The 26033-nt window shown below is 54.1% G+C and overlaps 8 protein-coding genes across 8 annotated transcripts; 4 read left to right on the top strand and 4 right to left on the bottom strand.

Annotated features, from left to right (window-relative positions):
- Window positions 1-3114: 3114 nt before the first annotated feature.
- M409DRAFT_62735 (uncharacterized protein) lies at window positions 3115-3830 on the bottom strand (the record flags this gene model as incomplete). Its single annotated transcript, XM_033815295.1, has 4 exons — window positions 3115-3173; window positions 3231-3556; window positions 3618-3664; window positions 3717-3830. The coding sequence occupies 4 exons, from the start codon at window positions 3828-3830 to the stop codon at window positions 3115-3117; spliced, it is 546 nt and encodes a 181-aa protein (XP_033674024.1).
- A 1975-nt stretch (window positions 3831-5805) lies between these two features.
- Window positions 5806-7433, top strand: M409DRAFT_17081 (uncharacterized protein; the record flags this gene model as incomplete). Its single annotated transcript, XM_033803900.1, has 2 exons — window positions 5806-6415; window positions 6472-7433. The coding sequence occupies 2 exons, from the start codon at window positions 5806-5808 to the stop codon at window positions 7431-7433; spliced, it is 1572 nt and encodes a 523-aa protein (XP_033674023.1).
- Window positions 7434-7610: 177 nt separating this feature from the next.
- Window positions 7611-9544, bottom strand: M409DRAFT_17080 (uncharacterized protein; the record flags this gene model as incomplete). The annotated part of the gene is made up of 3 exons (XM_033803899.1): window positions 7611-7636; window positions 7691-8473; window positions 8533-9544. 3 exons carry the CDS (start codon window positions 9542-9544, stop codon window positions 7611-7613), a joined length of 1821 nt encoding a protein of 606 aa, XP_033674022.1.
- A 1558-nt stretch (window positions 9545-11102) lies between these two features.
- On the top strand, window positions 11103-12087 carry M409DRAFT_17079 (uncharacterized protein; the record flags this gene model as incomplete). The annotated part of the gene is made up of 2 exons (XM_033803898.1): window positions 11103-11716; window positions 11775-12087. 2 exons carry the CDS (start codon window positions 11103-11105, stop codon window positions 12085-12087), a joined length of 927 nt encoding a protein of 308 aa, XP_033674021.1.
- A 682-nt stretch (window positions 12088-12769) lies between these two features.
- M409DRAFT_17078 (uncharacterized protein) lies at window positions 12770-14743 on the top strand (the record flags this gene model as incomplete). The annotated part of the gene is made up of 8 exons (XM_033803897.1): window positions 12770-12825; window positions 12877-12906; window positions 12956-13065; window positions 13118-13279; window positions 13347-13825; window positions 13879-14265; window positions 14322-14345; window positions 14408-14743. The coding sequence occupies 8 exons, from the start codon at window positions 12770-12772 to the stop codon at window positions 14741-14743; spliced, it is 1584 nt and encodes a 527-aa protein (XP_033674020.1).
- A 222-nt stretch (window positions 14744-14965) lies between these two features.
- M409DRAFT_17077 (uncharacterized protein) lies at window positions 14966-16108 on the bottom strand (the record flags this gene model as incomplete). The annotated part of the gene is made up of 5 exons (XM_033803896.1): window positions 14966-15628; window positions 15683-15774; window positions 15831-15899; window positions 15964-15985; window positions 16043-16108. The coding sequence occupies 5 exons, from the start codon at window positions 16106-16108 to the stop codon at window positions 14966-14968; spliced, it is 912 nt and encodes a 303-aa protein (XP_033674019.1).
- Window positions 16109-16618: 510 nt separating this feature from the next.
- M409DRAFT_17076 (uncharacterized protein) lies at window positions 16619-18478 on the bottom strand (the record flags this gene model as incomplete). Its single annotated transcript, XM_033803895.1, has 1 exon — window positions 16619-18478. The coding sequence occupies one exon, from the start codon at window positions 18476-18478 to the stop codon at window positions 16619-16621; it is 1860 nt and encodes a 619-aa protein (XP_033674018.1).
- Window positions 18479-22262: 3784 nt separating this feature from the next.
- M409DRAFT_49614 (uncharacterized protein) lies at window positions 22263-24787 on the top strand (the record flags this gene model as incomplete). Its single annotated transcript, XM_033811289.1, has 3 exons — window positions 22263-22295; window positions 22367-22999; window positions 23039-24787. 3 exons carry the CDS (start codon window positions 22263-22265, stop codon window positions 24785-24787), a joined length of 2415 nt encoding a protein of 804 aa, XP_033674017.1.
- Window positions 24788-26033: the final 1246 nt, after the last annotated feature.

Below are 26033 nucleotides of genomic sequence, written 5' to 3'. Positions count from 1 at the left end.
GATGTTGTAGAACATGTTTCTGCGATTTCTCGAGTTCGGTTTGCTGAAAGCTGCGTGTTTGATGTTTGGTTTGAGAGTGCTGGATGTTTGCTTGCTGTGATGTTGAGAGAAATTTGGAGACAGGAGCTGGGTGAGAGCGACTGAAGTAGTGCGGGAAGGAGCGGGATGCTGGACCCTTGAACACCTCAGGCAAGCAACTCTTGGTCTTGCTGAGGCTCTCTCCAATCCACCAATACTTTTAACGACCCACCACGCAGTCTGATGCGGCCACGAAACAGCTTGTCTGCACAAACTCGCGATCAATTGAGGGTGCTTCCATCAATGCGGCGACAACGACGATGCAACTACGACAAATCTTCGCTTGGATGGAGTAACGCAGTCTTGAAACGGAACATCAGATTTTGATGTTACCATACCGTCTTGATGACCGCTGATAATAGCCTGACTTAGAACCGCAGTGCCAAACCAATTCGCATGTATCTGAGTGATTCCGATCTACATGTTCAAGTATGTCAACGACTGCTCAAGCGTACTCGCTCTCATAGTCACTGAAACATGCGCAGCTACGCTTCTTCGCCGCGAGTATGTAGGCCAATTTCGCTCTCCTTCAATACATCATGTCAATGTTTCTGGGTGCTTTCCTCTGACTGCGAGTGTCAAGTTATCTCCCGCCCAATTCCTGATCTTCCCACCCACTCATCACAACATGTTTGCCGCTCCCTGCTCTTGAAGATTTCGTGATGCCCGTCGCGTCTCAGACGGGCAGAGGACAACGTGTAACGAGAGCAGCACTCCAGTGGCACTGCTTACACCGCAGCTCAGCCAGCTAGCTTCCTCAGTCCAGCCACGCCTTTGCAAGCTTCATCGTGAGGGTGTCTGACGTGTTCGAGTGAGGATGGGATAGGGGAGCACATGGAGACAGCGAGAGTCTGTGAGGGACGAAGTCCGCTGCGTGAAGTCGGGACATGGCAAGGAACAGGCAAAGAGTCAACAAACATGACTCCGGGAACCAGGTGCGATGTCGTCGCACGAGTCGTGGTCCGAAGGCCACGTGCGTCTGCACGATGTCGCTAACCCGCATATGTGGAGTCGACTGTCGACCCTTGATCCCTGCAGAATGACGGCGACGTGCAGCTGTAAAATTGTGTGAGACATGATATGTTTCGTCTGGCGAGTGAATGTGAAGACAGCGTTAGGGACAAACATCGTGCGCATCGACGGAGACTCATATCTACACTCTACGGCCACGGCCTTACTCGAATCGGCATCGCAGCATTCTTGACATGTGACAGTAGGCGCGTTCTTCGGAAGTGGGTTGTGTTAGCACAAGGTTGAGATCCCGGTTGTGCGAGTAGCGAAAAGGCAGCGACTTTATTAAGAATACGGCCTCAGTCTTAGGTGGACAAATGGCATCGATGTGGTCTGGTCTCGAACTTGTTATAATTGATATGTTCTGCTTTGACGAAGGAAACGAGACGTTAGCGATACCAGCCCAAGGCTTGATGAAACCACATCGCCGCAGTCTTTATAAATCCAGCTCTTGTTGAGCATACTCATTGAATATACACCTTCGGCAAGACCTAACAACTTCTCGAGTGCCGATGGAACCCACCGCAGACCAGCCAGTATGAGTTTTGAACCCTTGATAATGCAAAAATCGTCGATATTGTAGCGTGGTTGCGTTTAGGTTGGAAGCTCGAAAGCGCAACGTGATCGTGCCTGGGGTCCAAGATGATTGATAGACTGCTATCTCTTGGACTCTAAGTGATAGAATAGCCAGTCTTCACAACATCATATGTTTGCATCGAAGCTGTGTACAGCTAGCATTACTGTGTGCCGTGGTCTGCCCGATTGTGGTCTTCCGTCGGCAAAGATACGATGGACCTAGCCATGAACAGGTTGCAAATAGTGTTGATCTCCGCATGAATTGAAGATAAACATCCGCTTACGAGACTCTTTCTTGACTGTGTCGAGTACTGCGAGCAAGAAAAGGGGTATATTGGTCGTCAGGAGTTGAGTAAGGGGCCGTACGGTGTGGAAGCCAGTGGTACGCGCGTGAGGTCCAGCAAGACATCGTATCATGTGCGAAGGGTTGGCTCGTAGTTGTTATTCTGCTGACGTCGATGTTGATCAAGCTCACGAAACGATGGTAAGTGGTCGACGTCGCGGTTGGACTCCAAGACAAGCGCCACGGACCCATGTCCGGAGCGAGCAGGGCGACTGCCTTGGATGCTTGTGATCGATCCTGGACCTCACGTTGCACGACAAGATCATGTTTCGACAAAGATCACCGGCAAGCAGTCTTCAGGGATTATGCAATCGCGATGAAGATGCTACCTACATGGCGGCATCAAAGCATCACTGCAACGGCATCCACCCTTTTTCCATTCTGCCAGAAGTAGAGCCGTGGTGAGACAGAAGTAGCTTGTGGTGGATCCGGGGCCTTTCGCTTCGATTCAGTACCTCTTCGACTATTCCATCCGCTCGAAATACATCGACTCAGCAATTGGCCATTCTCCATCCCTCCGGTTATGACCACGCCCCCGAGCCAGGAAACCCCCCATCTGTGCGAAGCTCTCGAGAGTGAGCGTGCTGCGTGCGCTGCAACAGTGCGAGTCAGCCAACTATCACCAAATCACTGTACAGTCCATACCGGCGAGGTGCTGCCATTTTCAGCTGGACAGAACAGAAAGATGCTGGTGCTGGGAAAGGTGAACATGAGAAATGGGAAGAGGACGCTGGTGTAGGCTCCAAATTGCAAAACATTCAACGATCCGTGAACAGACGTGATGAGATACGCATATCTACATGGAGGGGATAGTCCGCATTATGTGGAGTCGGCAGCGAACGAGACCATCTCTTTGCGAAGTGGACAAGTTACTGGGCCCGTTCTAGGAGCGTCTGAATCGGGAGGCTCCCTACGACGATGGCCGCAGTTTTGACTGGACCGAACATCCTCGAGGCACATCTGTCAGCAGCTCACGAACTCGGTCGCCCTTCGTACGGCGAACTCGCGATAGCGTCTCGCAGCTAGCCAGCATCGCCCGTGTAGAGCTAATCCTACGTCGGAGGCACTCGTCCGGCGAATGTGGTCATAAACATCAAGGCCCGGTGTCATGCATCCTGCCACGCGCCGCGAACAGGATCCCAGAATCGACGGGGGCTCCGCGCAACTACATCAATCGAGAATCAGCTTCCTTACGAATATCACGTGGTAGTACCTCCCTCACCTTCCACATTCTCGACACGACTGGCGCCGATGCTACTGCCTTCGGCCGGCAAACCAAACTCTGGTGTACTTTGAACATCCGCGCTGGAAGAGAGGTCTTCTTCATCTCCAGAGACAGAGATCTGCGAACCCGACCTCGACTTGCGGTTGTTGCGCTGATCCCGGTATCTGAATGCATGCCATAATAGCCAGCGAACTACCCAATTCTCCTCTCCCACGCCTTCGGTATCATGGCCAAGTTCGTAGACGGCCTTGGTCCGCTCGCTCGCATTACTATATATACGCAGAATCTCGCGATGCATAGCGGTCTCGTTGATTGTCTCGTCCCTGCCGGATTCCGTCAGGCGCACGAGGCTCCAGCTGGATACATGTAGCAGCCAAGACTTACGGAGCATGACTGTCGATCAAGTGCTTCCTCCCTTCGGCAGCCTCCATCTATTCAGCACCATCAGATCGCCATCAACACTGAGCAGTCGGATCTACTTGCCTTCATTGTTGCATATAGTCGCCGGTCGTGCAACTTGTCCGTTCGCAGACCAAGCCGGTGGAAGAACTTGGATTTCGATTCACTCTGTGCTAAGGCGGCTACTTTGGGGGCCATTATGACGATCTTGCAGCATGATTGTACCTCGAGGCACGTAAGTGTCTATATGGACGTCCCAGAAACACAGCAGTGCTGCTCCGGGCGCACTGACCTCGCCATCGCAACATCTGGGACCATTGCTAGGAGCTCATGCTCGCCTGCATCTCACTTGTTCGAGACATATCTCTACAGAAGCGCGGGTATCAACGATACTGTCAGGCATCGGGATGTACAGGCCTGACATGCATGTCGCATCGCTGATTCTTCACTGAGCAAAGACGTCTCCTGAGGCTCAATGGCGATCGATGCGACTGCACGTGGACTGTGGAGACTGCGCGGGCCGCACCAAGTCCCCCTCCTGCAAGTGCGATGTCATGCAGCAGGAGAGCAGGCCTTGCTGCAAAGCGACATCATCCGCAATGACATACTGACGACTTTGCTGAGACAGGAACAGGAACGGTCTCTACGCCTCTTCACGAACCTGGAGAGCCACCGCGTCACTTGTGTTACACAAGCACACACAGCGCCGGCGCCGATGGAGTCCAGGCCGCTCTCTCTTGAGCCGCTTCGCATCTCCCCGACCTCTTGCAGCTCCACCTCAGACTGCATGCTGGTGCTCGCCGATGACGACGTTCGTCTCGCCAGGGTTGGAGCGACCTCCGATTCTATGTCGCTCGCTTACCAGCAGCGCCCCGATGCTAAGCAGCGACAGTCGTGCAATGCACCACTGGCGCCCTGCCCGTCTACCCGAAGAAAGCAGACTGAAAGTGTCCCACATCTCACATGGGTAGCAACAGGAAAAGCATGAATACACTTGCGTCACGGAGCGTAGACTCGTCAGGTAACGACCGACGGAATGTTGGACTGCCGAAAACACTGTGACTACTGCCCTGTTGATGTCATTGCTCAGCTGCACGAGGCCTCATGTTCAAGCCGGCGGTATTGAACTAGTAGGTTGTTACTAGATCCCTTGAATCCCCGCAGCTGGATTGAACCTGTTACGATATCACAAATGTTCCATGTCGAACCTGCAGACGCCAAGTCTTTACGCTCATTCAGCCAAGACGACATACTGCAGCTCGTGCAGTGCAAGGAAATTCATTGCCTGGTATCTGTCCCCGGCTGCATTCAGGACCGGACGTCGCTGTCGAAAGAGCAGCGAGCACAGTGGAGCGAGAACAGCATTGATTATCGGTTTCAAGACGACGCTTTTAACGACGATCGGAGGAAGTCGCAGCCCAGATACACGGACATGGTCCAAAATCATTGCTTACTGCAATATAAGGCTCTCTTAAGGTGAGCGATGCCATCATGGAGCACTCTAAGGTAAGTGCTTTGTCTTCGACGCTTCAAACTTGGACTTGGACAAGCAACAGCCACCACGCGATTTTGAAAGTCGAGATGCACTGCGAACCACCAATCACTCTTGAATCCATCTGCCATGAAGCCACTCATTGAGGGCATTGTGTGTGCGAAGTGCTTTCACCAACATCATACTCAAGGCTTGGCGAAAGGAAGACTGATCAACTGCCGAACCTGGAGACTTTGGGGCTGGGCTCCACCTCCACCTTTCCAGACCACAGGGTTGGCTGCCCATCGGCACTTCGATACCGCGTTTCTTTTTGGACACTCTTACCATGAGCAACGAATTGCGTTTGCACTTCAAACAAAAGCAAACGTGTCGGCGACTCGATAGAGCACCGTATTGCATTGGCTTATTCTAGGGCAAGGTCATGGTCCAGTCACCGCAGTGCTGTACGAGCCACGACTACTAAGCTGACTTAATAGCTTGATACGGTAAAGGCCCATCTGCCGTGTCTTCATCATCTGCCGTGTGTTGCAGACACTGCCTAGAATATGCTTGTCAACACGAACTGGCCGGCACTTGTTCAAGGTAGTCTATTAACTGATCTTCTTCGTGAGCATTCAACTTCAAGACTCGAGGTACTTCTGAGCTTTTTTAATCTCAACACGAGAGGCACTTACATTCAACATGCTTGCCAAAGAGCTTATTCCACTTGTCTATACCTACTGGCCAGCCTTGCTATTCGCCGGCGTGATCACACACTTGCTTCGAAACAAGTACTATCACGGTTTGAACAAGTATCCCGGCCACCCTCTCGCAGCATACACGGACTGGTGGAGATTCTTCGACGCACTAGGTCGACGGACTGAACACACTCATATCCAGTTGCATCGACAGCATGGCGACATCGTCCGATTGGGACCCAACGTCTTGTCCTTCGCGGATCCGAGAGCCATCAAGACGATCTATGGCCTCAACAAGGGCATGCGCAAGAGCGACTTCTACATTGTCCAGCAAGCCACGTCCAAAGGGGAACGACTGGAATCACTCTTCTCGACGAAAGATGAGGACTATCATGCCAAGTACAGAAGATGTGTCAACAAAGCATTCTCCATGAGCTCTCTGGTCAACTACGAACCTCTGGTCGATAGCACGATGGACGCTTTCATTGAGCAGACACGTCGACGTTATTGCGATACGGGTGCTCGCTGCAATTTTTCGAGATGGCTGCAGTTCTTTGCTTTTGATGTCATTGGAGAGTTGACTTGGAGCAAGCGGCTCGGATTTGTTGAGAGAAGTGAGTGGAGCCTAAGAGCCTATGTGAGGAGTATCATGCTGACACACTTAATCTAGACGAAGATGTCGATGGCATCGTGGCCTTCGTTGGGAAGTTCCTTGACTATGCTGCTCCAGTTGGCCAAATTCCACTACTGGACCTCCTATTCGAGAAGAACCTCATTAAGCTCAAGCTGCAGAAATGGGGTATCAGCAAGACAGTCTTCCCAGTCACGAAGTTCGCACTCGCTCGGTCGGCTGAAAGATCAGGAGAAATGGAGAAGATTAAGCAGGACGGCTCGCTCAACGAAAGCTCAGGCAAAAGCGTAGACCTACTCATGAAGTTCACACAGGCAGCGCACGACCACCCCGAGTTCATGACAGACAAGCAAGTCTTAGCAAGCTGCACCAGCATGATCTTCGCCGGATCCGAAACAACCGCCATCAGCCTGAGCAGCATCTTCTACCACCTGATCAAACACGCCCGCGTCTACCGCAAACTCATGACCGAATTAGAAGAAGCCTCCGCCAACGGCGCCATCGCCCAACGCCCTCACAGCAAAGTCAGCTGGCTCGAGAGCCTCAAACTCCCCTACCTCGACGCCGTCATCCAAGAGTCCTTCCGTCTACACCCCGCCCCAGGCCTCATAATGGAACGCGTCGTCCCACCCCAAGGCATAAGCATCCTCGACGAGCACATCCCAGGCGGCACCATCGTCGGCTGCAACGCCTGGGTGCTGCACCGGCGACCCGAGATCTTCGGCCACGACGTCGACGTCTTCCGCCCCGAACGCTGGATCGATGCGAAACCCGATCAGTTGCAGGCCATGAAGGCGGCGATGTTCCAGTTTGGCGCGGGTGCGCGGACGTGCATCGGGAAGAATATCTCGTTGTTGGAGATTTATAAGTTGGTGCCGACGGTGTTGAGGAATTTTGAGGTGGAGATGGCGGACGAGGGGTTGGAGTGGCGGACGAGGAATTCTTGGTTTGTGAAGCAGGAGGGGTTTGAGACGAGGTTTAAGGCGAGAGAGAGCATGTAGGGATGATGAACGACTGTGGTATCGGAGAAATACTAAATTTATATCAGCAAGACCGCCGAGAAAAATTCATCAATCAACCGTACATTAGACTTCTAGGTGGTATGTATAGGTCTTCACGTAGATTCAGGCGGTGTTAATAAATGCCTATTACGCCCTCGATAGCGACATTTCGGTTGATTACACAAGCACTCTTTGTCGAGATTCTGCAATTTCATCAGCATGGATGTTATTCAACGTGACGCATAGTATCGGATTACCCACCTTCCAATACGTATCCGAATAGTCAACAGTAATTTCCTCCCCAGCCTCAATGCCCTTTGAAACGAGCACGATCCGCTGCGTGCCCAACCAGACAAACCTCTCAAACTGACTATTCGGCTGACACGAGTGATTCACGAAGCGGGTATGATTCCCCTGTTTTCCCTGCCAGATCTGATACGCCGCTCGCTCCGTCTGGCCGACCATGACGTCCATGTTACTCAGACCGGACGTGATCTCGCCTACGAACTCCCCGACTGCCATGCCTCTCTCAAAGGAACAGCACGCGAGGAGGCCGTTGTTCTTACCGTTGGGTGTTCGGTAGACTTGGACGGGTATGGAGCCTGCTTTAGCATCGTATAGGTTCGGGAAGCAAGCGCAGCTGTTGAGGCGAGGGTCTTCGGATTGCTCTTCGCTGCAGACGGTGCAACGGTGGGGCGACGATTCGGTGGATAGGACGACGGTGCGAGGGTCGAAGAGGCCCCATGCGTCTTCGTCGATGAGGGATTCTTCCAGGTGGTTGTAGCTGAAGCTCTTGTCCCACTGGTGATAGGTTATGGGGAGGGGAATCGGTTCGTCATTTGGTCCGCAGACGACCCAGTCGTGGGGATGGCCGGTGTATTTTCGATCTTCCATGATTCCGACGATGGCGAGGAGGTTTCGCCAGCGGGGGTGAAGAGTGTCTGCTGCGACTTCAAAGCGATGTCTCAGACCTTTTAGTGTCTGGAAAGTTTCTTCTGTGAATGAGACTCGATATTTGCAGAAGCGATAGAGGCCCATGCCTTTGGGGAAAGAGTGAAGTGTCAGCAAGGTCATAAGGCACGGAACAGGACATGCGTACCAGCAAAAACAAGAGCAGCCCATCCTCCAGCTTTGGCAATGTCGTGATAGCCTCGCCAAATGCCCATCTTGTTCCTCAATTCCTTTTCGCTCCAATTGAAATCCACACAGGCTTCTGAAATGGCTGCCTTCTTGGCCTTCTCCTTGGTCATACTTGCCGTCAGCTCGATCACTCGATCATCGAAAGCTTGCACCCAACGTGCCTGTACAATGACCTCCAAAGACCTGCACGTTCGGCTGGTCTGGCTAATCTTTCGCGCGAGAACGTTCATCCGTCCGAACATGCCTTGCACGACAGAGTCATCACGCCCGGCTATCTCGCTCTCGGCGTCCATCAGCAGTTTCGGCTGACCGCTTGACTCTATGGCCTGCCATTGCTCAATCACTTCAGCCGGGTCCAGTTTTACACCTGAAAAGATGCTCTCCCATACGCCGCCAATGAATTTCTCCAATGTCGATGGCTGTAAGTTCGGATTATCTGGCGACCGCTTCTTACGTTGGGGAAACACTCTCCCGTCACTTTCAAGGCGCCTCGTGATTGAATTGTTGGCGTCAGGCTGTTGGTCACCGTTACCAATCCTAAGACCTCCAGTTGCTCGTCGCTTAGCAGGCCGAGACTCATCGTCAGATATCGAGGGAGCGGGAAGTCGAGCTCTGAATGTCCTTGGAGACCAAGCTACTGTGCTTGTTTCAGAAGGAATCTGAGACGGCGGTTGAGGCTGAGGGTCTTGCAGACGGTGTCTTTCGGGATCTGCGGTAGGTGTCGGAAGACCTGGAGGGGTGCCAATGTCTGTGGCAAGCTCGACTGACGCTACCTTAAATGCCTGTGAACGTTTCCCAGCCCTGACATTGCCACTAAGAAGAGAACATTCGAAATGGAGCTGCCCGGCAGCCCAATCAACTTGTCCATTATTGAGAAGTTGACGCAGAATGTTGGGAAGCTCCTCGTTGATACGCGAGCCGATGTCTCTGGCCAGCAGATCGAGATCGGGAGGACTGGCCGCGGATGCCATCACGAGCAATGCCAGGATAACAACGAGGACCCTAAGCGTGCAAAAGGCCTCATACTTGGTGTGGCGTGAGTCGGATCGAAATAGGAAGCGTAGCGGTGCCGCGTCAAGATTCAGATGGCGCAGACTCAAATACAACAGTCAAGCAATGTGCTTTTAGGTAGGATGAGTGGAGTCAGGACGCTTCTGAACAGTAAATTGAGGAGAATAGACAAGGTGAAGTCCCGCAACTGCAATGGCACGTGCCCGGGAACGTGGATCGGCACGTGGGCAGTGGATCCGGCTAGTCCCGCTCCACCGCACCCTCCCTTTCACAGCTGCCGGCGTCACTGTACGACCTCAAGACATTGTACCACGGTCCTCGATCTATCACGGCGCTCAGCAGTAACGACTTGCCATGTCGAGGACCACAAAGGAAAACGTTTCTCGATCGTGGCCTGTTGACGCTGCTGCTTGCCCGGGCAGAATTCTCCACTCAACGTCACGCCGTCCGTGAACAATCGCCATCAGTGCATTGACAAGACATTCAAACCAACATAGTCTCGTGACTGCGAAATGATGCTTGGTAGAAGGTTGTGGGCGGCTGGAAGCCTGCGATGACCCTGACGATGGTCACACTCTCTGGTCCTTGAAATGATAGGCACTCGCCCACAGCCGAGCCGTGTCCTTCCCGACCGAGACAGCCATACCGAGCATTCCAGACCTTTCATGAGAAACTCCTGGCATACGCATTGATCTTGTCGTCCATATATGTGGAATTCAGCACACCTCTGCGGCGGACCCACTTTGGCGCGTTCACCGCTTGAACGAAATGCTCGAGCATGTTGTCATTGCAGAAAGAATGCAAAGCCCACGTGATGCTTCACACCTGCATTATAGGTTGCACACTGACCCAGCATTCCAAGACATTCAAGGCAACCTTTGCATGACGGCCAGAGCGATCCGCATCTCCCTCTCAGCCTCCGTCCTCAATTGCGTGCGGCTCGCCTCCCAGGAAGTACCTGTCGTGCAATGATGATTGCCATCACCATCCAATCCAGCCAGTGCTTTTGCTAGCGTTGTGCTGACCACGACACCACCTTTACGGCCTTTCGCGCCAATGACAGGCGCGTGGGCCTCTCCCTTGCACAACAGGCCTTGCGGAAGGATCGGCTCGGTCCCAAGAAAGGCTATGGGTGTCTGTCTAGGAAACATGGACTATTGGATTGTCCTTGTAGCCCGTATCTGGTGCTTCATTTAGCAATCCCAAGGAAGCTCACATCGGACGACCAGCCTGCGAAGTCGAAGCAGCCGATTGCCTTATCATTTGGTTTCTCCTAAATGCATGCATGTGCAGCGGCCCAGGCGTGTACAGGAATTCGGCAGCATGCAGGTAGCCTCCGGTGTGAGTACGAAAGTGTCATATAGTCTATCAAGCTGGTCAACACTCTTCACATCTTTCACTTGCAGATTTCAGGTCGTCCCCGCTTTTGCGAAAGTATAGCAGCAACTATCCGGTCTTTTTGGCGACGTAGACAGACCTATGGGTTCGTACTACACCGACGCAACGCCTTGGGAGGACATGGGAGGCTGGAACACTGGCGTGAACGATCAGGGCTTTCTGGATCATTATAATTTGATGGAAGAGTATTCTACAGACTACTATTCAGGGCCAACCAGCAATCTACAGACAACACTGCAGGTGTACGACGTAAGAGACATCAGCTGGTCTACAGCGCCAACTGAGACACCTGGTGCCTACTACTTCAGTGCCCTCGCAAATGGTGACAGTGACTGGAGTGTTTCGAATCCAAGCCATGAGAGCATTCAAAGCGAAACTTCCAGGCTCTGGAATCCACTGCCCTTGTCTGCGACCGACGCAGCGACATCATCTGCCTCTCAAAACTCCTTCGAACCTATCGCAGCGGACACACGAACTGCAGCTGAACGACACAAAGCGCGAAGCAGACCTTCGATGCCGCACGGTCTTCCCGAACCGACAATGTCATCGTTGCAACGCCAGTTCACAGGGACAACAGCGACATCCGTTGAATCGCTCAATGACCCCAACCCGTCGCAGGATGGTCTGGTTCCTCGACGTCAAGATCCAAGATTCGCTGGAGACGAGTACACTGCGAAATGGGTTCGGGGCGATCGCCTCGATAGAGCCGGCTGGTGCTCAAGATGTAGCACCTGGTAAGACAATGAACATTCCAAACCGCAAGGCAAATGCAATGACTTACATCGTTCGCAGGCACAAACTCAAGGACTCTGCCTATTGGTATCACATGCACTATTCCCACGGCATCTCTTGCTTGACGGGCAAGTCATTCGACCTGCCAGCAGCCTGGCGCTCCGCCCAAGGCTCCGTCGGGTACGAAGCCCTCTGTGGAGGATGTAAGCAATGGGTTGTCGTTGGCCGAGCGGAACGCTGGCGGACTCCATACTTCCGCCATGCATACAAGTGCCAGCAGGTGAAGAACAATCCAAATCTTCAACGGGTACCCAGTCGTCCAAAGACCGGCTTACCACGCAAGTCAGCTACAAAGCCGTCGAAGGCTGCCTAAACGGCACGCAAGAAAGAGATTGAATGTGTTACCCTTCTCACCGGATATTTGGCTCCTCATGAGCCTTTTTGGAAGCGTTTGCTTGGCCTTTGGACCACAATGGCGGCTATGATATTGCCTTAATGGGAGGGCCAACTTGTCGAAGTTACCGAATTTATTATGACTGATGAAACCACGACAGCAAGTCTCTTAGCAATACCCTCTTGCTCCCGACCGCTATCACGCGTCTTACCAAAATCACAGCTGATGACGAACATGGACTGAATCCACAGCGCCCTTGTGACCCCCAAAGGCTAAGAATGCACCCAAGCCATCCCGCCTATACATCGTCGCCCTACTTACCTCAGACCCGGAAAAATTCGCTGGACCTGCCACAACAACGTCACTTGGCTGTAGGTTGCATGTGGTTCACATTGACCCGATACTCGTTCAGGTAATGCGGGAATAGTCTACCGCAACCCCATGGGCACCTCCACACGACTTGGCGAGCTTGATGTTGAACGATTCGTCGATTTCCCCAGGCCTGCAGGGAATCGGTTACACGAGTTTCTCACCACCGGCATTAGCGAAAATGTTGACTCGCTGGAGCCAGGAGAGATAAAGTCCTCAGGTAGGTATCGGATTCTTGTTTTGTTCTGTGAAGTCGTTTTTTGAATTTTTGTTCAACGGGGTGTACTTCGCGATGGGAAGACGATACCTTGGAGGCAGTGGTGATGCCCTCACTTTCTGGATCTCTGTGTGAGTACATGACCTTCATCCCGATATGGCGTCAGGCTAATGGTGTTATAGGGCAGCTAGTACAGTCCTCATTTTCTATGGGTCAGTGTCCTCTAGCTCCCCTCCGGACGAGGCTGAAGTGATTCGCTAGGTACGATCAAGGCGTCTTCGGGAACGTGATCATTAGCGAGAACTTCCTGGAGACCTTTGGTCATCCCAGTGCAGACACGCAAGGAACCATGACATCGATTTACAATATCGGTTAGCCGACCTCTCATACCTATGGCGGACGATGCATGCTGAAGACTTCCAGGCTGTTTTGTTGGAGCAATGAGCACCGTCTTCACTGGCGACTATTTCGGTCGTCCTCGTCAAATTCTCGTCGGGAGTGCTGTGATAGCCGTTGGAGCTATCATTCAAACCGCCAGCTACACTGTTGCTCAGATGTATGTCGGACGGATTGTTGCTGGGCTTGGTAAGTCTTGTCTCGCCTCCATCGCCCGAGACGTTGGATTGCCGGTTCACTAGCTAATGTCCACCAGGTACCGGCATGAACACCGCCACAGCAGGCGTCTGGCAAGCCGAGACCAGCAAAATGCGTTCTCGCGGAAAACTCGTCATCGTACAAATGGCGAACTGCATAACAGGATTCTCAATTTCGAACTGGCTCACACTAGGATTTGCCTTCGCCCCCAGGGACATCGCCTGGCGCTTCCCCCTGGCCTTCCAGATCTTCTTCACGCTGTGCATCTTCGCGTTATGCCCCTTTCTGCCTGATAGCCCGAGACTGCTGATCCGGAAAGGCAAGCATGAGGAAGCGCTGGAGGTCATTGCGGCGTTACAAGGACACGGAGCGACCCCTGCGACGCCTTCCGTGCGAGCTCAATTCGATGTCATCAAAGACATTCTCGACCGAGAGCATATGAACACCTACACCTGGTGGCAGCTGCTCACAGGCCGTGGACCCTCCGGAGTCCTCCGCAGAATGCTCTTAGGCGCGTGGATGCAAGCCATGAATCAAGTAAGTCTCCCACTCCAACCCAAGAGAGTACATGAATTGACTCCTCCGTTAAGATCTCAGGCATCAACGTAACATCCTACTACATGTCCTACATCTTTATCAACGCGTTAGGAATCTCCGAACTCCTCTCCCGCATCCTCGCCGCCTGCGGCTCCGTCGACTACCTCCTCTTCGCGTGCCTGGCTTACTTCGTCATCGAGCGCTACGGCCGGCGCAAAGTCATGATGTGCAGCGCGGCGGCGTGCTCAATCTGCTGGATCGTCATCGCGATTGCGACGGGGTTGTCTGAGAAGGGAGGGGATAGTTTCGTGTTGGGGAGTGTGGCTGTAGCCTTCTTCTTTGTGTTCTTCGCGAGCTTTGGCATGGGCGTGCTGGGCGTGCCGTGGTTGTATCCGACGGAGATTAATGCGTTGGAGATGAGGACTAAGGGGGCGAGTTTGGTGAGTGAATCACCAAAATTTTTCTGAACTATTCGCTGACCCGAGCCTCTTTATAGGCCATGGCAACGAACTGGATATGCGTAAGCGTCTCCTTCCCCTCCTCCTAACCACATCCACACAAACTAACCTCCTCTGTCCCTAGAACTACGCCGTCGTCCAAGCCACCCTCCCCGGCGTCGCCAACCTGGGCTACAAATTCTGGATCGTCTGGGCCGTCATCTGCTTCGCCTTCATCCCCATCACCTACTTTCTGTACCCAGAGACCGCCAACCGCACGCTCGAAGACATCGATCGGTTCTTTGAGACGAAGCCGGGCATCATTGTGTGTAGGAATGAGCTGACGACGCAGTTGGCGAGGCCGCAGATTTTCGTGGAGCAGGATGAGAGGATTGCGAGGGCTGTTGAGGCGGAGGGGTGGAAGGGGGGTGAGGATGGGGAGAAGGCGGAGGGGAATGTTATTGTTGAGAAGGTGGAGTGATGGGGTTCCATACGTGCTGCGCATTGCGTCCTTCGTCAACGCAGAAAGGACTGCTTTTTGGCGGTCCTAGTCAGTAACACAGCGGGAAACGTACCTAGACATAACAAGTCATTGGTCCTGAAAGCGATTCAGGGCGAATGCAAAGCTTCAAATGCTCTATCTTTAAAAGGCCGCCCACGTTCATCAGAGGCAGCCATGAATGTATGGATCGTCAACACCAGTCTAGCCGACAAGATCTCCCAGCTGATCCACATAAGCAGAAGGAACAACCTTCGCCCCCTCAGCAAGGAAATCCTCCTTCTTGCTAACCCCCGTCAAAACCGCCAGCGTGCCACCCAATCCTCCCTCAATACCAAACTGAATGTCAGTGTTCAGTCGATCACCCACCATACAAGCCTTCTTGCGGTCGAACTTGAATTTCCCCTCGATCGCATCCATCATTGCCTGACTGGGCTTGCCCAATGCGAGCGGCGGCCGTCCTGCTGCTTCGACGAGTGGGGCGCTGATGGAGCCTGCTCCGGGAAATAGAGAGCCTGCGTTTGGTAATGTAGAGTCAATGTTGGTTGCGAGGAAGTGTGCACCTTTGCGGATGTAGGCGAAGCCGAGGGAGTACTTCAGATAGCTTGGGTGGAAGTCCAAGCCGGTCAACACGACGGCGACGTCTGGATCCAGGGCGGAGCCGTTCGCGAGGTTCTTAAAGTCGTCGTCGTTCATCTCTCGTCGCAGCTTCTCGTCAGTACCGCCGAGGAAGGGGATGCCCTCGGAGGCCAGCTCTTGTTCCACACCCGTCTCGCCCAGGACGAAGACTTTGTTCTTGGGGGCTTGGAGCTTCATGATGCGCGAGATGTAGATGGCTGCGCTGTAGCTTGAGCCGAAGACTTCTTCCTGAGATATAATCAGTATGCCTAGCCAAGAATGTTTCATGCATGACCTTCCTACCTCATTCGCCGTAATGCCAACCTTATCGAATTTCTTCTTGTAATCACTCCGTGACTTGGTGCTGTTGTTCGTCACGAAGACCAACTGCTTTCCTGCCCCACCGATAAGCACTCGCTCAATCCCTCTATTCCATCCCATTCTATCGTACCTCTCTTGCGAAGCATATCGATCGTCTCCGGGACATGGGGGAACAGGTGATCTCCAGACCAGAGGACGCCTATCCTTCTCGGTCATTTAGTCAACATGTCCATCCTCTTTCAACTCTTGAGCTCGGCTCGTACCATCACAATCGAAGAGGAAAGTCTGCGAGGGTGTATGTCAGTCTGGTAATCTAGTACTTCCACTCAACTCGGAACTCACGTCGAATTGATCAATGAAGGCGTCGATGCCGGGTTTGTCGCCGGTGAGATACTTCGGTGAAGCCATTCTGAATGTTGCAAATCGACGAGGTGAAAGGGCCGTCTGAAAAGAAGCTTGAGTTGTTAAAGACCTAGCCGAAAGGACAAGACGACGGAAGAACATGTAGCTAGAAGTTCACCGATGTTCAGGTGAAGTCGCTGCGCGCGGTGAGTAGGTATTTTTAGTCGTGGCACTTTGGATACGCTGGGAAGGAAAATAGATCGTGAACAGAGCCATGACTCTTCGTCAGGTAATATCAGTGACCTGGCGTATGATACTGTCTGTCTGAGGCATCTGTCGCCTTCGAGTATCTGTCAAAGACTACCACCTGCGCCATGCCATGCCCCAAAAAACCATGCCTCGCTCGTCATCAAAGGTCGTGAATGCTCGCTCAAATCAAATAGCCGTCTTATCTGTGCTCCCACCGTTCCAAATAGACCAAGACTGTGGTCGCTGGCCAAGTCGTGATCATGCCAGCGTTTGGCCGCCATCGGATTGAGCAAACCAAAAGTTCCGAGTCTTTCAGTACCCCCAAGCCTACCGAATTATACCCCATTCTCCGACAATGCCTCGCTTTGGCTCCTTGTTGGGCTTCGCGAAGACGTCCCAGAACCGGAGTGTCTCGTCGCCGGCACCAGTCACGATGATGGCACCGTCTGGGCTCATGCTCAAGTACAGCACACGATATGTGTGACCCGTGAGGCTCACGACCTGGTTCATGCTCGGGTACTTCCAGATGTTGATAGCATGCTGCGAGTAGCCGTGCGTGCTGACCAGTTCAGATGTGCGCTGTGAGAACAGTAGATTGCAGACTTGGCTTCCAGTATCGTGAGAGCTAATGAGATGCGGGTTTAGCATCTGCGGCGAGAGTGGCGATTCCGGCGTAGGTGATGTAGACAGTCCGAGGCCGAGATTGGTCTGTTCGGGTGGTACATTCCTCGACGTCGCAGTCTGTGCGCTGGAGATCGTGTTCCAGAACTTGATGCACCGGTCGGCCGTGCCACCTCCTGATGCGAGCACTCCTCGTTGATGGGGATTCCACGCAATCGCCTTGACCGCTGCTTTGTGTCCGCCTTCTTGCTCGCCCCACCGATGCTGCCACCTCTCCTCCATGCGGTCCCAGATGAAAATCTTGTTATCGTTACCACCAGACGCTAGCTGCTCTGTGTCAGAATTCCATTTCAGCCCACACACTTCCTGCTTGTGCCCAGTAAGTCGCCGCAGCCACATCGTGGGCAGTCGGACATCTCGGTGCAGGATAGTCCGATCTCTGGATCCAGTTGAGAGGATGTGTGCATTCCACGCAAGACTGCTAATCCTCGAGGTATGTCCAGTCATCGTCCGTAACCGCTTCTGAGCGACTGTGTCCCAGATGTGAAGTAGGCCCTTTGAGGTACCAATGGCGAGGTGAGTGCCACGTTGTATCCAGTTGACACTCGTTACGCTATCTCCATCCAGCATGCAGAGGGTAGTGACCTTGCCAGTTTCTCGATTCCAGAGGTACACCGAAGGACCAAGTCCGACAGCAAGCACGTCGTTCGATCCCCAATCAACCAAGTTGAGGTAGAAGTCGTCCGCCAAGTCAGGTGCATCTAACACTTTGTAAGGCACCTTGCTCACCGCGCGTGGCGTCTTTCGTGGAGAAAGAAGCATCGACTGGGACGAGTGCTTCACTGGCGAGAGGCTGTATATCTCCGATCTTGCGTTGATGTTTGGTCCACGCTCGCTCCGTGATATTGATCGGGGCGTCAGAGATACTTGCACATTCGGGCCGTATGAGAAGAGGTTCTTGTGAGGTGTTGAAGGAGTAAGGGCCGAATTTGATGGGGCCGAGTTTGAGGTCGAGGCAGCCACGGGCGGCGTTTGAGCTCGTGATCCCGATCGCTCGTTGATAGACTGCGGGACCTCATTGTCGAACATCTCGGACCGCAGAATGGATGAGTACTGCCGGTTCGCCTCTCGCTTCTGGAAGTGGAGGTCGCTTGGTGCCTTCTTGAGCTTGGAAGGGGTCGCCGGGGAACCATCTTCATGAAGCAGGTTGTAGCTGGCGGAAAGATCCTGTCCCGCGCGGTTTGGTATGAACCGATCGCCAGCTTTTACTTTCTGGCGCTTGCGACTGGGGCTCGCTGTGGGAGTGCTGACCCGCCGCTGTCCTGTCTGCTCAATCCTCTCTAATGCTTTGTTCAATGCTGTTGCGCTGACCGGCTCACTGCCACTTCGGTTCGCTCCAATGCTGGCTGCCGCCTGAGTCTCGCTGTGCGGGCGCTTCCCAATGACGGTCGGCGGTGTCTTGCTGCGGGGAGGCGAGAGGGGGGCGGGTGTTGTGGTTTCAGCAGCCAGTTCATCAACCAGCTGTGCTGTTGCTGGGGTCGACTCATCGTGCGACGGAGACGCCATGTTGTGATGTGGGAGTCGGGCAATGAAGTGGCTGGTCGAGTGCCAAACCACAGGCGATAGCGATCGAAGATGAGGCAATCGGGAGGTCGCACGAGGTGTAATTGCGTATCAGAGTCCTTGCGTGAACGCTGACAAAGTTTGGTGAAGCGAATGGGTTGGTTGCTATGCAGTGCACAGCGAAGTGCACCCCTTGGCTTGATCGGTTATCGCAATCTCAGCGCTCGAGCGGGCGCAGGCGATCCACCTGTCGTGATTGAGATTGCAAGGACGCTGGCATCGCACGGGTTGTTGCTGTTTGAATGAGTGTCGGCGAGACGGTCGTTGTGTTTGGTGGTTGTTGATGGAGGTGAGGTCTGGCGTGGTATCGATTGCTGGAGGAATGCGGCCGGTTCACGAGCGCTGGCGTCCGTGCACCCGGCTTCAATTTCAGGGTCGCGTTGCCGGCGTGAGAGATCAACAACGGCCAGCCTATTCAATTAAACTTGTCGCCGGCAATGACACAACAGCCTATATGCTGTTGCTATTCTTCACCAGTACTATAGCACGACTCATCCACAATAGCGACAATACCAAGGGGCAATCACTTCACAGAGCCCTCACGTGCGTGCGCGTTGTTGATGCGGTAAGACGCGTGAGCCAAAACCAAAACATCACATCAACAACCCTCGCCTCGCGAGCATTTGATGATCAGGCGGGCTCGCGTCCGTGGTCGAAGCACGGCAAGCACGAGGTGCTCGCGCAGGACTCAGTAACAACGGCCTCGACCACCGCTTGTCTGTCGAGAATTCGTTGGCTCTCATAGCAGCGCGACGGTGCTGCAGCGTTTCAGATAAGTACTCGGAGCTCGAGGCAAAGGCGCCCCCTCATCCTCAACCCACCTGCTACATCCGGTTCGACAAACCTCCAATGGCACGCATACTCATGCTCCCGACGTCTCATCGCATTGTCTCGCGAGTGCAATACTTCGATCATAACTGCAACAACGAGCGACAACATCATCTAAGCGAATGGCTTTCTTCGAAGGTAAGGCGATCGATAACATCCTTCAGGCTACCAAGGATGTCTTCCTAGGCTTTGCTATGATCAACCCCGGCGAGGAGATGTCTGGCTCTCATGTGTTCGGCATCTCGAAGCAGCTGCAGGCAAGATGCTTGAACGGCACTTACAGCACGCTGACGTACGTCTCGACTTTTCCAAGATTATAACGGACTCCCGAGCACGAGTCCTTGACATTACTGCAGATAGCAGAGTCGTATGTCTCGAGCAACGCGTCCATTCCACACCGATTCAAGATCAAGGATACCGCAATACAGCACGAAAAGCAAACGGGAGCGATGGTGGGGGTCGCCCACCGCCATGTTGCGCATGACCTTTGCAGCATTGTGAGCAACCAAGGTTCCCATGAGAAGAAGGCTCCGCGCAATACGTGGAAACACATTTCACAGGCTGCCATTACTGAGGCGGCGTCATTGATCTCCACCGGACGCATCGCTTGCCACTAGCTTTGTCTCCTCCACCACAACCACGGCGGCCGTCCTTCATACTTTGTCCGAAAAGAGCCCAGACGCACTACGCGTGCAGAGGTCACGACTTGGCGGAATCGGTGCTCTGTATAGCCGGCACTGGCGATGAGTCTGATTGAGCCTATCACGACATATTGGACGCGAAAGGGTCATGCCTTGAGATTCGCCCCAATTGTCACGACAGGCGGGACACATAGCCGCCCAGTCCGCCAGATTGCCCACGCGAGTATTTCACGCCGAAATGGGTGGTACAGGATGCCAGCGGTTGCACAACAGAAAGCTGTCCAAGGTAGAATGCTCGCGCCATAGGTGAAGGTGAATTGCGAAGGATGACAGCGGTGTGAGTTCCCGCGTACAACGACCGTCGAAAGAGTGAACTGGAGCTGCTTATTGGACAGGAGCCGCGAATGCCGCACCACTGGACACCATCATGCACGAAGCAATGGAGCTTGGCTGATCTGCCTGACCACGCACTAATCGTGTACAGGAGGCTGGTTGCAGCCATGGCAAGTCGTGCCCTCTCCAGCTGCCGTTTCGCGGTCGAGGGATGGACATCGCTGCGGGACCCCGGTAGCCTCCCACGCTCTATCGGAGATTCTTTCGATAGCTGGCGGCCGAGAGCTATGGCATGTGAAAGTGCAGACACAATGGCGTGCGGGTACATGAGTGTCTCATTCTGGCAGATGGGACAGCATCTGACAGAGGATGCTTATACTCCGGTGAGGTAGGTGTGAGCGTACGAGGTGTGCGTGTAGTCAAGTCGCACAGCATGCGTAGACGTGAATAATGTTGCGGAGGCGAATACTGGGGCAGCTCACCGTCAGTATCCGCGCGGCGTGTGTTGGTTGGTCGCGGTATACAGCTTCATGCACCTCGTCTCTCGCGTGGGGTCATTACATCCATGGTCTTCGTGTGTTTGGTTTGGGGTCTCCAGGTGGGCACAGCTCCAGCGCTGCAGAGGCTTGGCCCTCGCCAACGTGCATGCTGTCCCGATCGTCGAGGGTTCGGGAGATGCGCTCATGATACAGAGTCGCCGTGCCATTGATTCGCAAGGCGGGAGGCGAGCTTATCCCGGCGTACCGGCGTTGCGACCAAGCCAGCAGTAGCAGCGCAGCTACTGCAGCGAGGCCAGCCGTAATCAACCGCGCGCATGAATGATGCAGTGATGGACGAGATATCGTCGGTGTCGGTGGCGGGTGGTGTTGCAGGTTGTGTGCGGCGGCGAGCACTGGAGGGCACGAGGCTGCTGCGCGATGCACCACGACGGGGCTGGCGATGTTTCTATTCGACAGCAATGGCCTCGTCTCGGCTCGAAGTCGCAATTTCAACGTGCTAGCCCGTACAATCAGTGCCCCACCGAATAAACGCTCTAGCCGAACCTTCATGTAACGGGCCCTCACATCGTCGTCTACACCACGACCACCCCTCCATCCTCCTCCCTCCCTTCTGCTACACCCACGCGCCGCCCGTCGACGACCGTACCGCAGCCGTCATCCTCGTCGGCGCCTGCGCGAACCGGACCTCGCACACACCGCTGCTGCTTCGAGCGCCCTGCATGTGTTCCAGAATCGAATCGCGCGCCGACTAACTAACTGGGCACTACTATTGCGGAGGAGGGTTGCACGACAGAGGCGCGCCAGCAGGGCCACCTGCATCCCACTCGAGCGCCACCATTGGTCAGACGTCAAGCGCAGCTGCAGCAGAATCTTAGACCCGCACGCCTGTATATCTCTCTCGGAGGCGGACATCGCGGCGTGCACTCGTTCTCCCCCAGCACCCACCAGCCAGCACGAGCTGCCTGCTGCTGCTATTGTTGCTGTTGCTGGTATATCGGGTGCGTGGGCTGAGCGGTCGCTGACGTGAGGCTTTCAGCGTGACCACCCTCACCCTCTGGATCTCGGTAAGCCAAAACATCACGAGCGCCGCCTGCAGACCACCACAATGGCTGCGAGATTGGAGATTGCTGTCATGCATGCCCGCCCTTATCAGGTGATCGTCGGCACGCGGAACGCTGTTGCTAACAACTGCATTGCACAGGTCCTGCGTCTGGCGCCTTCGAACAATCAATATACTCGCCGTGTGTGCCGCCGTGTGAGGACGCTCTCTTGTCGGTGCCTTCTGCATCCGCACAGTCACACAACAGCCCGTCTTGTGTCACCGGCCTCGCAGGCCTGGGGACTACGCCGCCGCCGCCGCCAACCGCAGTCGCTCCTTTTGCTCTATAGCATGTATCCTGGTGGATTTCAAGCCTACGCACTACGATGGACTCGGAGGATGGTCAGCTATTCGTGAAGGTGCGTCGTTCTCACGGCTTCGACATTTCTTCTCACGGCTCGAGGCCGCAACTGACATGACGACTTTGCAGAACCTAGCATACTTTGTCCGCACGCATGAGAAAGCATTAGCGAACGCGCTGCAGTTGCAGCGCCAGAAGACCAAGAATGGCAAAGAGCAAGCAGTTGCTGGCGCTTCCAGCGGTTCAGCTTCATCGACCACGATATCACTCGCAGAGGCACTCTCGCGACCCTACCTGTCCTTCTCCTCCCACAGCCTCAGACCCGCGAAGCTCACCCTGACGCCGCACCACCTCTTCTACCTCCTCAGCAAATTCGAAGACCTCGGTGTCGATGTTGGCCCCATGACGGTACGCTTGGAGAACCTGCACAGTGATGCTGCCCCCTCGAATTACGTTTCGTTCCTCGGCCATGCACCCAAATCACGAGGCAAGCAATCAGATGCAGACTCTCTTCGGTCGGTATCTAGTGTGCGGAGTGTCATGTCGAGCATGTCGTCCATGTGGTCTGCCCTGACGCTGTCGAACAGCGCTGCAAAAGCCGAGAAACAGATGGCGCAATATCGTGATGATATCAAATACCTCTACTCGTGCTTCACAAAGATCCCAGCGTTACGGCTGTCGCCCGATCACCGGGCTCGGCTGATCAGTGGCTACGAGGAGTTCCCCTTTGACACGGCCGTGCCCTTGTTTGCGTTCAAGAACGTAAGTTCACTCGAGATCTGCGACCTCGACTTTAGACAGTTCTATGGATGGGACAGGCTGGCAGAGCAGCTGCGAAGTTTGACAGTCAAGCGTGCCGGCCTCGACGACCCCATAAACTTGCTGCAGAACATAGTCTTGGATGATTCAGAGAGACGACGAAAACGTTCATCGAAGACCCAAGTCCCCACGACGCCTTCTACCCCAGGATTGCCTTGGCCCTCTGGCAGTCCCAGCGCCAGGCAGATAGAGCTGGCCCGCTCTGTGTCTGCTCCCAACTCGCCATTCGCAGAACAACTGCAACGACGTGCGTCAGTGGGTAGCCCGCAAATGTTGTTGAGGGCTGGGTCAGACGGCAAGCCTGCAGCGGGTCAGTCGCGACAGTCAAGCAACTCGCCGCCGCGACCAGCTACCGCAAGGCATGGCTCAATACACAAGGCGCATCCAAGTCGCAGTGGAAAGAACCGCAGGTCCTCAGGAAGCTCGGGTTCAAGCCAGCATGAAATGACGCCGCGACACAGTGCCACAGACCTGCTGTCGATGGGGATCCTTCCGTCCTCCAAATGGCGTTTCCTGCGACATCTCAGCCTGGCTGAGAATTGCCTGACCCAGCTGACGACGAGCAGTCTGGCTCCAGTGGCCAACACATTGCAGTCGCTTGACCTCTCTGGAAACATGTTCACCGAGATTCCGGACGCGCTCGCGAGCATGACCCAACTGCGAGCTTTGAACCTGAGCAACTGTATGATCGACAGCTTGTCCTCGTTGTCGAGAAGTCCTCTTCCAGCGATTACGACACTCAACCTCCGCTCCAACCGGCTCCTCTCTTTGGCTGGCATCCAACGACTCTTCTCTCTGGAACGGGTTGACCTGCGGGAAAATCGAATGCATGATCCCGCTGAGCTGGCTCGACTGACCGGTATTCCTGACATCACCGACCTCTATGTGATGAAGAACCCGTTCACGAGAACACACAGCAATTATCGGATTACCATCTTCAACTTGTTCCGATCGTCACCTGGCCATGTGGATGATGTTACAATCGACACCATGGGTCCGCTTTACCACGAGAAGAAGTATTTGGTGGATCGAGCTCCAGAGCCTGCTAACAAGCCGGTGGTCAAGCCGCTGTTAGAAGATGAGCAGCGTCAGTCAGAGGAAGGTGCGGAGGATTCGACCTTCAATGCCGGCGTTGAGGCTGTCCCCAAACCTTCTTCGCATCCAGGACATCGGCGCACGACATCAGATATGGGACCAAGCTCGACGATTCGTCGCAAGAAAGCGCCTAGAAGGAGAATAGTTGAGCTCTCTCAAGCTGAGCAGCGTGCTCAAACCGAAGACATACCTGCAGAGCCACCAGTCCCAGAATTGACAGAGCTTCCGCCAATGCCGCACACTCCCACCACTGAAAGCGATCAGCCGTCGACACCAGAAGCAACCCCGTACCATACCGCTCCGTCCACTCATCTGCAGCAAGGGACTTCACTGGCTGTTCGCCCGAGACTCGATACAGCTTTTAAATCGCCGACGCCTCCGCCGAAGATACGGGATGCGTCTGACGATGAGAACTCGCCCATTCGGTCGCCTGAAGACCTGGGCTCGAACACGGACTTATACCGGCAGAAGGTCGAAGCTCTGAAGAGTGAGCTAGGACCAACCTGGCTCAGTGCTCTGAACGAGAACGAGAGTCAGACGAGGCATAGAAGCTTCAGTCCTGCCTCGCGCACATCGACCGTAAGGCCTGACCATCCACACCGGGGCGTCAGCGTGGGAGGACGCACCCTTGGCTGAACAAACACAATGAGCAGCAACCCACGACATTTCGCAGGAGCGACTACCTCACGTTATGCATGGCGACGGCGTTTCTGGTCTTGAATCTCCCTTCAGCATATTGCATTGACTTTTTCCATCATGACGACCATTCGACTTTCGCGGCCTCCTCCAGTTTTCGGGCTGGGCATTGTCCATGTTGGAGTTTCGATTCGTGTAAAAAATACCCCTTTTGCTGTTCTTCTCTTTTGCTTTGCTTTTGCGGCGGTTTGCGGTTGGCGAGTCAATGTCTTTGTTTGTTCTTCATGCAGCGAACCAGGGAGGCTCGCGGGGTCTGTGTTGTTGTAGATGATGATGGGTCTGGGAGTGCCTTTGAGCACTAGAAGCTGCTGAAGTCGAAGCATTCATAAGCGAGGCGTTTGGGGAGCGAGGGTCTTTTGAGGGTTATATCTCTGAATCTAACGAGCTGAGCCTTTTCCATGACAATTGTGTTTCAATCTTGGTTGTGCTTGTTGGAGGTGATATTGGAGAAATGAGACAGTTGTCTTGAACTTCGGCGGGTATATTGGAATGCTATGTGGTTTCCATGGAACTGGTTCGACTTCGACGATACCTTGCCTGCCAGAATGCATCGCCGTTGATTGCTAGAATGCCTCATCGCCATTGCGTCTCTTCTCAGCATCGCTCATGTAATCTAGTCTTACATCTATGACTTATTTACAAGAACGTACAACTACAGAATGCAGTGGCGGCCGACTCTTTGACTCGCTCGTCGTCTTGAAATAGCGCTGCGTCCGCGGATTGGTCGGCAGCAGAGCAGCAAGTTGGAACGATCTGCGGGATCCAGGGGGGCAAGAGCAGAGAGAAATCGGATCTCGTACATAGGCCACAGGTCGCCGGCCACTACTACTGGCAGCATACGTAAGGCAGCACTGCTAGCGCTGAGAAAGGACGAAGCAGAGGGCTGCTGCTGGAGCTGCTTTGGTTCCCCAACGTGCCGGACCTGAGTGTGTTGTTGGCGGAGCTGGCGGCTTTCGAGACACGACGTGCTGTAGGAGACTTGTGGACGTAGAGATATGTGCAGACGGGTTTCCCCTTCCTGCGCGTAATCGACGAATTGATAGATGTCGAGTGAATGGTCTAGAAAGCTTGTTATTCGTCCGGGTGAGGTTTGCGTGCGTGAGTGAATATTCCTCACTACTTGACCCAGACCGCGTACCCAGACAACGCAGCTGCCGTCCGAGCTTGACCAAGACTTTTGTTCGGC

Source organism: Zasmidium cellare, assembly GCF_010093935.1.
Source record: "Zasmidium cellare ATCC 36951 unplaced genomic scaffold M409scaffold_2, whole genome shotgun sequence".
NCBI classification, from domain to species: Eukaryota; Fungi; Ascomycota; class Dothideomycetes; order Mycosphaerellales; family Mycosphaerellaceae; genus Zasmidium; species Zasmidium cellare.
The sequence above is the reverse complement of the archived record's forward strand: the minus strand, read 5'-3'. Positions and strand labels throughout refer to the sequence as shown.